Source organism: Micrasema longulum, unplaced genomic scaffold (genome assembly GCF_059751315.1).
Source record: "Micrasema longulum isolate JH-2025_06_02 unplaced genomic scaffold, ASM5975131v1 h1tg001558l, whole genome shotgun sequence".
Classification (NCBI taxonomy): domain Eukaryota; kingdom Metazoa; phylum Arthropoda; class Insecta; order Trichoptera; family Brachycentridae; genus Micrasema; species Micrasema longulum.
Genome location: NW_028278741.1, coordinates 93,454 through 107,950, shown reverse-complemented (window position 1 = coordinate 107,950; position 14,497 = coordinate 93,454). Strand labels below are relative to the sequence as shown.

General features: G+C 33.7%; 1 protein-coding gene across 3 annotated transcripts in view; it reads left to right on the top strand.

Moving 5' to 3' along the window:
• Nucleotides 1-14,497, top strand: part of Gmer (GDP-L-fucose synthase-like protein) — a 47,812-nt gene that overhangs the window by 18,510 nt on the left and 14,805 nt on the right. The window contains exons 1-4 of one of the 3 annotated variants that reach the window (XM_088236464.1): nucleotides 1,929-2,089; nucleotides 10,145-10,294; nucleotides 12,030-12,144; nucleotides 14,163-14,291. In XM_088236464.1, coding sequence (XP_088092590.1) covers nucleotides 10,146-10,294; nucleotides 12,030-12,144; nucleotides 14,163-14,291 — 393 coding nt within the window. In that variant the 5' untranslated portion in view covers nucleotides 1,929-2,089; nucleotide 10,145. Of the gene's footprint in view, nucleotides 1-1,928; nucleotides 2,090-7,400; nucleotides 7,542-10,144; nucleotides 10,295-12,029; nucleotides 12,145-14,162; nucleotides 14,292-14,497 lie in introns of those variants that run through there. The other 2 variants (XM_088236466.1, XM_088236467.1) reach the window with 2 other exon arrangements.

Below are 14,497 nucleotides of genomic sequence, written 5' to 3'. Positions count from 1 at the left end.
TTGTCATCATTGACACACATAGACTGTTATTACTTTCTGTTTATGTTGTTATTTTGTTTTTGGCCGATGTTATCAAGTTTTGGTAGAAGGCCCTAATAAAGGAAAAAAAAGAAAGAAAGACACATCTAGACATGCTCATGATGACACTTGACTCAGCTCGCTCAGTTATGCCCAATGCGGTTTTAGTCGTTCTTGACCGCCAGCCAGAGGTGGCATTCATTTTTTATTATTTATTCATACAAATGCGAGCATATTACAAAAAAGTACAATAATAACGTATCCCAAACTCTGTGAGGCCAATGGCCCTGTGTTGAGTTGGGATACAACATTCTGGATCTTCTTTACCGCATAGAGAGTGATTAATTTGAATATTTCCATTTTTTTATTTGCTTAGGCCACACTGATGATTGAACGTCAAGTTGCATATAAAACTGCTTCAAAAATGGAAAAAAGTAATACGGTTTGGTCAATTTAAACTAATTAAGTGTTTTGGGTAATGCAAGGTCGCAATAATGGTCTAAATGAATGTTTTTATATTTATTTGCACGTGTTCGTATTTGTTTGACGTTTAATAATCAGTGTGGCTATTATATGAAGCAAATAAAAAAAACTTCAAATTAATCACTCTCTAGGGGGTAGAGAAGATCCAGAATACCACCCCAGGTGTGACGTTTAGAATCGAAACCGAAATGTCTACTTGTGTCATGAAAGCGTGTAAAAGCCTTTCGGAAAAACATTGTAAAATAGGTTGTGTAACTTTTCTTTGTAATTTTTTTGTTACAAAGCTTAAAACCATAGATTTATAATAGGCCTGAAGATAATTAATATTCTAATAAAAATATTATTTTTTGTAAACGTCAAACTACGCCTGGCGGCGCAATTACGAAGTTCTTAAGTTACATTTTTTTAGTCGTATTTATAGCATTTTAACTAAGGTATTTCTGGTACCCCCCTGATGAACTCAGGTGTTTTTTTCACGTTAAGGCTCGAAAAGGTTAATATGAACTAAAATTTTATTTAAAAAAAACAGTATTTCGTAAATTATGAAAACCTTTTAATGGTGACATCTTTGTCAATACAATGAGACCAAATAAAAAAATACGTTATTTTTTTAATTTTTTTATAGTTCTAAATTTTAGGATTAACTTAAGTCGGCGATCGATTTTCAAAATTCCAATTTGTTTCAATTCAAATTTATGTTGAAATTATGGAAAAACAAAGAATATTTAAATACCTTGTTTTTTAACTCAAAAGCGTGTTCTTTTATTACAATTTTCTCATTTTAATTGAAAAAATATTAGCAATTTTATTTTATTTTTTTATATCTATCGTATTCTTCTAGTAGCCTTTATTGAAACTTAACATTAAATGTATATCCTCACACAGGCCAAGCCCTTGTGGATTTTTGTTTGTGTTTAAGAAATGATATATTTGTAATTTATACAGTGGGAATCGATTTCAGGATTAGTTCTATATTTTGATGAAATTCTACTTAAAAACTTTGTTTTTATAATATAATATGTGTTTTTTTGTATCTTAAAATTCAGAAAACCTGGGGTCGGTTATGTAAATAAATAAGGTATTGACGTCACTGTGACCTATGTAGATCTATTTTGACATTTGACTTAATTTGAATCTAACTTCAAGACCGTATCTGCCGCTCAAAAATAATTTTATTTTAATAAGGCTTTATATTTTTTATGAGAAATGACTAAGAAAATGATTTTTTTTATCTTATGCTAATTTAATTTTTTTAAATCAGGGCGCTATTTTGAAAGAGCGGTGTTTTAAAATTGTATGATTTCCTTACTTTTTATTGCCAGTACAGCCTAATGTTATTTGGAATTATACCATTAGCTATTTCAGCCGAGTGCGTTTTGAAACAGTAAGCGACTGCAAAAAAATACACTCGCTAGCCATAAACAATATTTTAAAAAGGCAAAAAGCAAACGTCAAATCGTCAGACAGTAATACGAAAACAAAATATTGCGGTACTTATATCTATGTTCGCCGCAAAAGTTTAATTTGTCAGCAAATTATAATTTTGGATCAAGATTAGTATTTTTCTCTGGGATCTTGATAAATTCAAGTAAGTTAATGACGTGGTTTAGGAAACCGTCCTTCACCGATTTTATAATACTAATAAACTCCTTTCTCATAACCTAATTGCTACAATTAAATCTATCCGCAGATAAGCTATAAATGAATTTATTGCTTATTTACTTGTGCCGCGTTGTATTATTAAGACTTAGTATGAAACTTGATAAGGAAATAAATAACTAAAAATAGTTTAAGGAGTGTTTCTAAGTTAATCCTAATCAGGTACCTAGACAGGTACGAATTCCGTTCGTAGCTTATCTTCGCCTTAATTCGAGTTCAATGTAACCCATTATTTCTGTATTTGAGATTATGGTTGAATCACCTTACGAAATAGCATCTATCTCTGTCATTCGAATGAAGAAATTGCCGACAGAAAAGAGATAAATCACACTTTTTGAACAACGCGTATCTCAAGGAAGACGTATATTCCTTGAAATACAGCTTACGCTTACGTCGGTGGTCAGTAGTACAGAAGTTTACAGTTGTTTGGATAAATCAGCGTTGCCAATGCTAATTTTGCATATTCCCCAAAAATCTAGATCAAATTACCCAAATGGGGAGAAAACAAAGTCCCGATTCCCCACAAATTCCCCACATAATTATCTCAAGAAAAAACAGTTGTGATAATATATGTATATAATAACATGAAATAAAAACTGGCTAGAATTGTGAGTGAAGTGAGGGTGCACCATCGGTAACTTTTCCATTTATGCACATATCATCATCGTCCCTTTCCGCACCTAATGGTGCATAGGGCACTGCATTGTCACACCAATCGCAGCGTATCTTGATCATTTTTGTTACGTGAAGGTAAGATGATCAGTCTTACGCTTCAGGTATCGGTCCAGGGACTATGAATATTCTAGTGTGAAAACACCCTTTTAAATAAATATTTCACATCAACCATGCCGGGAATCGAACCCAAGACCTCTTGCATGGCAGGCTAACGCGCTGACCATTACACTACGAGGCCGACTAATGCACATATAATATTACAATATTTTTTAATTCAAACAAAATAGACTTAAGGTCCAATCATCCTCGATATTTCGAGGGGACGTTTGTGGGCTCTTAAGAAAAATTTAATCAAATTTTGTTAATAATCTACCTTAAGATTATCTTGCGCTTTTCTATCAACAACTTTTAACAACCATTTATATTTTTTTGCAAAAAACCATTATTATTTTGAAAGATAATAAAACAAAACGCAAGCAGTCATTTGTACTAGTACCTAATGTGCCCATTCGACTGTCATTGTTTTAATTTTTCGTTCAAAGGGGGATCCCCGAATTACTATTTGAAGTTGATATTGTGTTACTATTAAAAAATATCAATTTCATTCATAATAATATTAATGTTTAAATCACTTACCATCAAACTATTGATGTGTTAGCTAAAGATAAATTAATAAATGGTAAAATGTTCAAAGCCCCGCATTTTCGCCGCATAATGCCAAACCCCACAAAATCCCCAATTGAGTTGAGATTCCCCGCAGTTTGGGAAATTCCTCACAAATTGGCAACCCTGGGATAAATCACTTCTAATCATGTATTCAATGTAGAATTCTTTTTGCAAATGTCAAAATCTGCTTTTCTTACCAACAGGGGTGCATTTTAACATTACCAAAAATCCACCAAAAAGAAATAAATGTACAGAAATTATAAGGAATTAAAGGAAAAAATTTTGTTGGGATGCATAAAAAACTAATGTTGTTTGTAAACATTAAGATACAAACTTTTTCATACACAAAAAAATAACATCCTCACAAATTTTTAGTATATGCATTCTCGTTGAATACAACCCTGGTGGTCGATGATAAAAACATTTATGCTCCTAAGCTTTTATCTATATATTAAATTGAAGATTTCAACAGCTATAAATATACCCGTGGCAACGCTCATCATTTTGCTAAAAAGCGCATGTAAATCGGTCCAGTAGTCTATCGAGGACACACATACGAACATTGCATTTTATATATGTAGAGTGGATTTTTACGATTCTAATTATCAATATATTCAAATCATGTTTTCATTTATAACTTTCGGGCTTAAAAATATCAACAACAACACGCCGTTTCTCCGTAGGGGTAGGCAGAGAGGATAGAATGCCATATCACTCTATCTTGGCATACAGATCTCGCTTCCTCTACATTCATACATCTTCTCATGCACGCACGCCGATGATTCCTACTTTTAAGATGTCCATCTTCAAGTATTTGATGGACTTGATCATGCCATGTCTTCATGGTCTTCCTTGTTTTCTGCATCCATCAACATTCGCATCGTAGATCCTTTTAGCCATTCTTTCGCTGTCCATTCGCTCTACATGTCCAAACCAACACAGCTACTACTGCGTACTCCTACTCGCAATACGAGAAGCTTTTGAATGGTTATTAAAAAAACCACCAGAGAGATGGGTTATTGCAAAAATATTATTAGATTGTCGTTTGGGCGTTCAAGCTTTAACTGATACTCGGTCGGTAAATCCATTAATTGTAGATATTCAGAGTAAAATTAAGCTTCTAAAAATCAGAAGGATGATCATTCAAATATGCTGGATAAGAGGACATGCTGGTACCGTAGGAAATGAGAGAGTAGATGAACGAGCAAGAGCCGTAACTTGTAAAAGAACGGCACCTTTCTTCTCAGAATTTCCCCTTAGCTTTGCTAAACGCTGTATAAAACGAAATACGCAGCAGCGTTGGAAGGATCATTACCACGCTTCTTCCACTGGTAAAATTACTAAACCCAACGCTGGCTGATGCAGTAAACTTCCGTCATCATTGACCCAAATTTTTACCGGACACGGAGCTATGAGAACTTATCTACATAGGTTTAAATTAAGGAATGATGACTATTGTCCACGCGATGATATTTTTTCACAGAGTATCGAACATCTGTTATTTCAGTGCCCATTTTTCAGTTTACAACGCCATAATCTTGAAGCAGAATGCAGGAAAGATGGAATATCCTTAACAGATATCCACACTGTAGTTAAAAGTAGTTATCACACGCCACTCTTCTTGAACTTTGCAACAATGGTGATTGGACTTATAAAGGTAATAAACCAAAATCAGTGATCGAACAGCCCATTTCCAAGACAAACAAAAACGATTTTTTCCGAGTACCTTAGCCTTGTACATGACACGTAAGGCTACTAAATACAGGGGTCCAAATATATATTTAAAAAAAAAAAACCATCACAGCACCCCTTTCTTGATTCTGTCGATAATGCATGTCTCAGCCTTACACAGTTCACGGATTTCGACATATTATAATAGTAATATTTGCCAGGGGCGAATCGTCAAAATATGCGATTATGCACAGCTTATCATCATATTTGACTTTGGATAATATTTTTTTATAGTAACCATGTTTATTGAAAAATAAATAAAACAATTGTTATTTATTATAAATCACCGTTCATATCTCCCTACAAAAAAATATCTATAAAATGCGCCCAGCGCCAGCGCCCAGCCCATTCTCAGTGAACGATGAATATAGCCGATTACCTCAGCTTATTCTTCCATACAAAAAAGTGCACTGTATTTTTCGTCTTTTACCCAAGTCGGCTTTTTTAGTACTAAAACAAACTTGCAGATTACAAATATTATTTGAAGATTCTCTATTTGGAAACTAGTATTTCGAACATTATTTCCGAATGACTATTTTTCTTTGATAGGATACCGTTGACATATTATGTATCACATAGGACAGGTGGCGTTCGCAGTGGTTGTTTTTGGCATTATTCATTTTAAAAGAAATCGACCAGTGCTCAAGTGTTGACACTTTGACAGTTCTGTCAATGACAGATCATAATTTTTTTTATGTACCAACTTTTAAAAACAATCATACCTCGAATTCATTCATTAGACGTACCTGTAGAAATTATAACGGACTCAGTATTGATGTAGACATTTTTAACTGCACGTTGCATTTGTACAGAAAATTGCTTCATGGGGTCGATTATTTGGGATAGTTGCGGAATGTGCATCTTGAGTGGTTTATGCTATGTATATGTGCCGCACGTAATGTATATGTTTGTGTATGTTTTATATGTGCGTTCAAGTGTGTGCGTGGATGGCTCGGAGTGTACATTCAGTATTTTAATTTATTTTAATTTATTACCTCCATGGAAAACGCAAATGTCAACAATTATTCTTTTCTCACTTGAAATTCTTATTTATTTTATTTTTTTGTCACATTTAATGTTTATATCTTTTGCATATTTTATGAAAACTTAATTGGTCTTTTTATGTTAAAAAATTGTTGTTTTTAATACTTATTATGTATGACTGTATGTTTTCTGAAAAAGTAAAATAAAATAAAATAAATAAATAATGGAAATATCTGCTGAATGTCATTGTGGTATTTGTTAATAAACTCTTGCACAAATAGTGTAGAATAAAGGTAAATACATATAAATAGTTAATAATAATTGTTGTTTGAGTTGATTTTCACAGAACCACAGAAAAAATAGTCATTTATTTATTTAAATTTATTTCAGCAGAGGGAAAAAAAAATTGAGAAGGGAATATGGAAGTCTAGGCATTTACTGTAAAAAAATTTAATATGAACAAGTCCCTAGGGAGGAAATCCAGCCGGTCTGCAAGCATTTCGACATACTCAAACATTGTTGAATTACTACCTGGTAAAAGAAGAAGTATAAAAATTGGAAAATAGTTTTCAGGCGTTGCCTAGTGGGTGATTTGGTTCAGCCGGATGAATCTCACCCACGTGATAAAGGTTTCAGCTCTTTTACTTCACAAAAGTCAACAGATGGAAGAGTTGAGGAAATTTGGATGTTCAAACATGGGCAGAATGGTGAATGTCGCACAGTGTGTAAAGTGGCCACTTAAACCAGCCAATGACAGGTCATAAGCCCTGTAAATGCCTAGACTTCCATATTCCCTTCTCAATTTTTTTTTTCCTCTGGTGAAATAAATTTAAAAATGAACAACTCCCTCGGGAGGAAATCCAGCCAGTCTGCAAGCATTTGGACATAATCAAACATTGTTCATTCATTTATTTCTTACATACATGTAGGTATAAATTAATGAACATTTTTATAGATTACCTATTAAATAAATCACCGCTCGCCACTGGTAGTTGGTTGAATGACTGATATGGTAAGAGCCCCTTGCCCTCGCTTGCGAAATGTTTTAATTACTTTGTCTGCTTATAATTAAATGCAGCCACAATATAAAATACTTGTCAGGTAAAAATATCATAAAACCGTAGCAAACTTTGATCATAAAAACATTTAAGTTTGTAAGTGAAAATTCTTGATGGAAGTTCATTGTAATTTATCATAGAAACAAAAGACGAGTGATACTTTAATCCACAAATTTGGAATATCCAGTGACCGGTTTCATCGCTTTCGCGACATCTTCGAGACTGGTATCTTTATTAAGGAGTTCAGTGTATTTATACAAAACAGAGGTAGGGACAGAGAATTCAAAATTGTATGAAAGCAAATAAAATCAAATTAAACAATGCTTGAAGTTATTATATGTAATAATTAAATAAATATTAAAAACATCTGTTCGGTTTAGGGTACCTCGTATATATCTTGCGAATGTATTTAAAAAAAATACTCTAAAGTATGTTAATTTAAATAAATAAATAAAATAAAATAACCCAAAGGTTGATTTAGCAAAGTGTACATTAGTTTATTAAGTATTTATTTGATTACTTCGTGTGTACTTATCTTGATTACAAAATAAAATATATTTTTATTATTGTGTACCCAATCAATCAACCCCTGCCATAAAGTAAAACATTATTAGAATTAATTAGGGTAACTTTTTACTAGCCATAATGTAACAATGTTTGAGTATGTCCAAATGCTTGCAGACTGGCTGGATTTCCTTCCTAGGGAGTTATTCGTATTTAAATTTATTTCAACAGAGAGGGAAAACATTTTTGAGAAGGGAATATGGAAGTCTAGGCATTTACACGGCTTGTGACCTGTCATTGGCTGGTTTAAGTGGCCACTTTACACACTGCGTAACATTCACCATTCTGCCCATGTTTTAACATCCACATTTCCTCAACTCTTCCATCTGTTGACTTTTGTGAAGTAAAAGAGCTGAAACCTTTATCACGTGGGTGAGATTCATCCGGCTAAATTTAATTTATTTATGAAACATAGTGATAGGACTTCTCTATAGGTTCACGCTTTATTACTCTGAGGATATATCGGATTTTAGACCAAAAATATGTTTAATTTTACTCATTTAGGGAGTGTTTTTTTACCATCTAGCATCATTAAATCAAAACCTTAATATTTCGGGTTATTAAAAAAAAAAAAAAAAACTAGGTTATCAAACTTTACTCTTCGTGTGCCTGGACACAGGGATATAAATAAATAGATAAAACACATTATGAACAATTATAATTTAGAAAATATTTGTTAAAAAAATACTGATAAAAGAAGTTACTCATTAATGGGTTGATGATTTGATTTTACTGCTCGAACAGGTTTTTAATTTTCCACTTTCCAGTCATCCAATTAAAAGACGAGTCATAAACTTTTAGCTTACTATGTGCTGATAACAAATGGATAGGTAACTCAAAATGGCAATTAAGGCATAGCAGTGACGAGCGGTGATTTTTTGGATGGGTAATCTACAAAAAATGAATAAATTTGTGCCTTCATATCGGTACATATAAATCACACATAAGTGGCTGTTTGTTCTGTAGTTCTGTGAGCATCATCTCTCTGCTTCAGCTGTTGATATCAGAAGATTATTACCAATAATCTATCAAATCGACTCAAAAAGCAATAAGAAAAAAATCACCTTTTTTTACATTTTTTAAGTAATAAAAGTCTATGAAATTATCTATTATAATATGCTAATTATTAGTAGCATGAAAAATATTTTTAAATTTGTAAAAATACCATAATGACATTCAGAAGACATTATTTTCATTATGATTGAAATGTCAACACAAAGCTCTATGCCGACTCCTAGAAATTAATAATGACAAAAAGGGCCACGTCGAGCGCCACATGTCATATGCCAACTGTATAATATTAAAGAAAAATAGGCCTTAGGAAATCATGTTCGAAATACTACTTTTCAAATAGACAACCTTCAAATAATCTGTAATCTGCCAGCTTACTTAAGCGGGAAATAACAGCAACTGGGTTTTTTATCATTTAAATACAGTATACATATTTCTATGAAGAAATAAGCTGAAGCAATCTGCCAGTTATTCGACCGGCGTATGTATGATTTTAAATTTGTTTTGCTAAAACAGGCCTAAATTATAGAAAAGGAATTATTTAACAGTATATCTTCTCAACAGTAATATCTTCTGAATAATCTGTCTTTTGCTTGAGGTAACACAATGTTACATCACCGCCTGTAAAGGAAATTTGTAGAACAGCCTTTTAAGAGTTAAAAAAAACCTTTCTCGTTCCAATAAAATCTCTGTATTGTGCTCTGGTTCGATCACAACTGGAATATGCATCGTCAGTCTGGAGCCCTTTGTACAACTGTAACTATTTTAACTTGGAATGAGTTCAGCGAAAGTTTTTACACTACACACAGTTCAAAAAAGGGTAATAGATAATAGGGGGCTATAGATGAAATTTGCCGCCAAACGTTAATGTCCGAGTTGAGGTTACCATTGCTCTCCACCAGAAGGACAATTGCTTATCTCACTCAAATGCATGAAGTGATATGCACCATAATAGATTGCCCAAAATTACTGTTCCTGATAAACTTTCGTGTACCCACAAGGACCACCAGACTCTGACTATGTTCCAGTGCGAGTACAGTTGGACAAACTTCACCCACCATTCTCCCCTCCCCTAGTCAGCATCCACAGAACCGCCAATAGTTATGCTGAGCTGTTGGTCTTGCTTCACACCACTCCTGCTGCAGTCAAATTAGCTATCCTTTCCATTGAATGTGCTAATGACAAAATTGAGTGCTGTTTATAGCAAAAAAGAATCTAAAAAAATATATTGTCGTACTTTTTTTCCATGAAGAAGTAAGTTCAACACTCTTCTCAATTTTGCAAATTGTTTTTAGTATGACGGAGAACATCGTTCTAGTAACAGGAGGATCGGGTTTAGTTGGCAAAGCGATACAAAAAATTGTAGAAGAAGAAAAACAAAATGGCAAACCTGCTGCTAAAAACGAAAAATGGATCTTTGTCGGGTCTAAAGATGCTGACCTCAGGTATTTACTGTGCTTATTCTTACTTACGTAAGGCCCATAGTCCATAATCGATGACACACACGTGTTAAATTAGTTCACCTGAAGTAGACTAATGACCGACGATGCAATGTCATCATTTTCTATCGAATCCAATACATACGTACAATGCAACTCTTACAGTATTTCACGTTAAACCGGGAGCATTGTTCTGCAGGCATTCACATCGTCCCTACCATGAAGAAATGAACTACAAAGGAACATCGTCTATAAAGAAGAGACCACAGGACACAGCCAAAACAGTCAGCCCAACAAGTTCAATCCAGTTCGCTCAGCTCCAGCATGTAGTTCAAGTGCAGTCTCTTCAACTCCTAATCGCCGTAGCACTCGTGCGACAATTCATTATTTATTCGCCATGTAATAAATAAACATCAAACAGCAACCTTGTGTCTTCTGTCAATCTCTAACTGGGGTAGGACTCTAACACCCAACAACCTAATCCTACACATATTTTTTTTAAATTTACATGTACGAGGTATGTTCAGAAAATAACGGGAATTTTCGTTTTTGAATTCTCTGTTTGTAAAATGACGGCCCATAAAGGTTGTCTTTATTTTTGGAAATAGGAAAAAGTCACACGGAGCCATGTCTGGCGAATATAAAGGCCGGGGCATCGTTACAGTATTCTTTTTTGGACAAAAATTCACAAACTAGCAATGAAGTGTGAACAGGTACATTATCATGGTGCAACAGCCATGAATTGTTTTGCCACAAATCCGGGCTTTTCATACCCAAAACATCAAAAAAAAAATCATGGCTTGAGCCAGTCGATATGCCAACATCATCAGCGACTTCTCTGATTGTGATTCGGCGATCGTTCATAACCATTTCATTCACTTTTTCCACGTTTTCATTGGTTGCTGTTCGTCATCTTCAACGTCTTCACGGCCATCTTGGAAACTCTTATACCACTCGTAAACTCTTGTTTTACTCATAACAGACTCACCATAGGCCTTAGTTAACATTTCACACATTTTGTTGCACTTTATTTCATTTTTTACACAAAATTTGATGCAAATTCTTTGATCCATTTTTTTAGATAGGCTTCTGTGATAAAAAGTAGCCACCTTAATTAAACCAAAAAGTGCTAGCTTGAACACGATTTTTGTAACTTCCAGTCCGTAGTTATGTGTACCGTGTGGTACAAGTACCCTCAATAGCCATTGATGTACTTACCTCAAGATACAGGGTCAGTAGCGTATCTTCATAATCGCTCGGGAGAATTTATCTTCAACTGTACCATTGCTGAGGAGTGGACGAGGTGTTTAGAATACCTCATCCTAGGATGAGGAAAATTTAGTAAGTGGACTGTATTGTTGGGGAAGGAAGGTTGCGCAACTCCACTAATCTGCTGATGATGAGGCGTGACGGGTGCTGGAACCCTGGTGAAGCTGGCGGCCGTGAGACGCTGGCACAGCTCGTATGGATGGATCTGGCGGTCTAAAAGGACGCAGGCAGAGCTCGCTTGAGGAGAGATTAGTTGAGCACTTCTTTTGTTTGATGTTAGATTAGTACTGATTTTTAATGTTGTTACCGGCACTCACACATAGTATTATTGTTACGTGGAGTGCGCTAGAAAATGGAAAGGGCAGGTAGGTAGATATGGATTTGGTCCGAACAACCATCATAATTGTAATTGCCCCCCAGATCTTTTGGCTACCGAATTATTTGTTCTTAAATATTTGGTAATATTTTTTAGCGATAAGATGCAAACAGAAGAACTATTTAAGAAACATAAACCAACACAAGTCATACACTTGGCAGCGATGGTCGGAGGACTGTTTCAGAATATGTCTCACAATTTAGAATTCTTGGTGAGTTATTTTTCCATTTATGTTCAAAGCATTAACCTTGTGGTCAGACATTTTAAACCACATACTGTTAACGAAAAAGGCGGACTGTAAATGAAAATCGAATTTCATTCAGTTTTGTGATTTGGAAATATTTGAGAAAGGATAGGAACATGGAATGGATACCTACCTTTAATATGATCTAAATTTTCTACAATTTCTGGCACTGGATGACAAAATGCACCATAAAATATAACAATGTTTTCCACGACGCACGACGATTCCAACCACCTTTCATCCGATTTTATGTGAAGTCAAAAATGTTGTTTGGTTTTTGTTCTAAATCCGAATCTTCTAATTTTGAATTTCTTCTATCTTGATGTTAGGTAGGTACTCTTTATTAATTCTATAATATCAATATTAAGTCTGTGCTCTATATTAATTTGTCAACTATTATAATATATTAAAATGTAATTGCCTAGCTTGGAACGGGGTATGTACCCTTGTTAGCTTAGCTGGGCAAAGTGAACATGGAATTGTATTTTGATAAAGAGTGTAAATAAATTAACTTTTGTTCCCCATATGAATGAGATGGTAAATAGAGCTACAAAAATCCTAGACTTAGTTATCAGAACAACAAGAGAGTTTAAGTCTGCTGATGCATTGAAAATATTATACATGAAGCCAGTTAGAATGTGGGGCCTCATTATGTTACCCATACAAACAGTGTGGAGAAGGTCCAACACAAGTTTTTAAGATTTTTAAATTTCAAATTAAACATTCCAATTAAAGAATTAACTATAAACGTTTAATGAAGCAGTTAAAATTAATATGTATTAGTGATAGAAGGGAAATTTCAGATTTAGCGCTGCTTTTCAAGTTATTAAATTATGTTCTTGACAGTCCCGAACTTTTCAATTGTGTGAATTTTTATGTGAGTCAGCGTGGGACGAGACAAAATACTTCTTTTGCTGTTGATTTGCATAGTTCAAACTATGCCAAATACTCACCTATTCCACGGTTCCACGTGTTAGCAAACAAACATGGAAACTTAGATTTATTTAATTTATCTTTATACCAATTAAAATCGGTACTTTTTAATCACTTCTTTTCTAAATTATAAAAATGTACTGAGTGTTATACTTGTTTTACTGTTTATGCTATGATACATCGCCTCTGTTACTTCAATACTTTTTATATTTAAATTCTTTATTTATTGTTAATTTACTGCATATTTATTTATTTTTATTTATTTGCACTTTATATACATATACAATATATATACATACAAGGGCGGGCATATTGCCTTAAGACAATTTCTCCCTACCTACCCAAACCGTTCAGTTTGAGAAAATTATAAATACATGGACATATTGAATCTTACAATTTTATACAAAAATTAAAAACAAAGATTAACAAAATAAAAAAATATATAAAAAATTAACACTATACTATGAAGAGAGGAGGATAAATGAACAATTTAAATATTTAGATAGTGACATTTTAATATTGACTTAAATGTAAATAAAGAGATTTAACATTAGTGGGTAGATTATTCCACAATCGAGCGGCTACTACTGTGAAAGAGGAGGCAAGAAAATTAGAGCGATGACAGGGTATTAAATGGGTTCTCTCGTTACTAGAACGAAGAGATAGTCCGTGTTGTGAAAGAGGTTGGATGAGCTCTCTCAGATAAACAGGCGAAGTGGGATTATTTAAAATATTGTGAAGAAGTGATAGAATGCGAATGTTCCTTCTATGCCTGATGCTGAGCCAGTGTAGTTGCGTGCGATACTCGGTTATGTGGTCAAATTTGCGAAGATCAAAGATATAATGAATACAAGCATTATGCAATCGTTCTACCCATGTTAACTTTATTATTTAATTATTTTCTGCTGATTTTATTTCATGTATCTATATTTTCTATACTGTGTACAGGTGTTAGGTTTCATTATAATTGTTTTTCAATATTATTTTATACTTTTTCAAAGGCGTAAGCCGTCAAAATAAATAAATATTGATCATGATGTATTTTGTTTCAGAGGAGTAATATTAAAATCAACGACAATGTCCTACAGACAAGCTTCGAGTTTGGTGTTAGAAAAGTTGTGTCTTGTTTATCCACGTGCATATTTCCTGACAAATCGTCGTACCCCATAGATGAAACAATGGTAAAAACAATGTTTTTTCTTAAAATTAATAATGTTTTTTTTTTAAATTTATTTCAACAGAGAGGGAAAAAGTTTTCGAGAAGGGAATATGGAAGTCTAGGCATTTACAGGGCTTATGACCTGTCATTGGCTGGTTTAAGTGGCCACTTTACACACTGTGTAACATTCACCATTCTGCCCATGTTTGAACATCCACATTTCCTCAA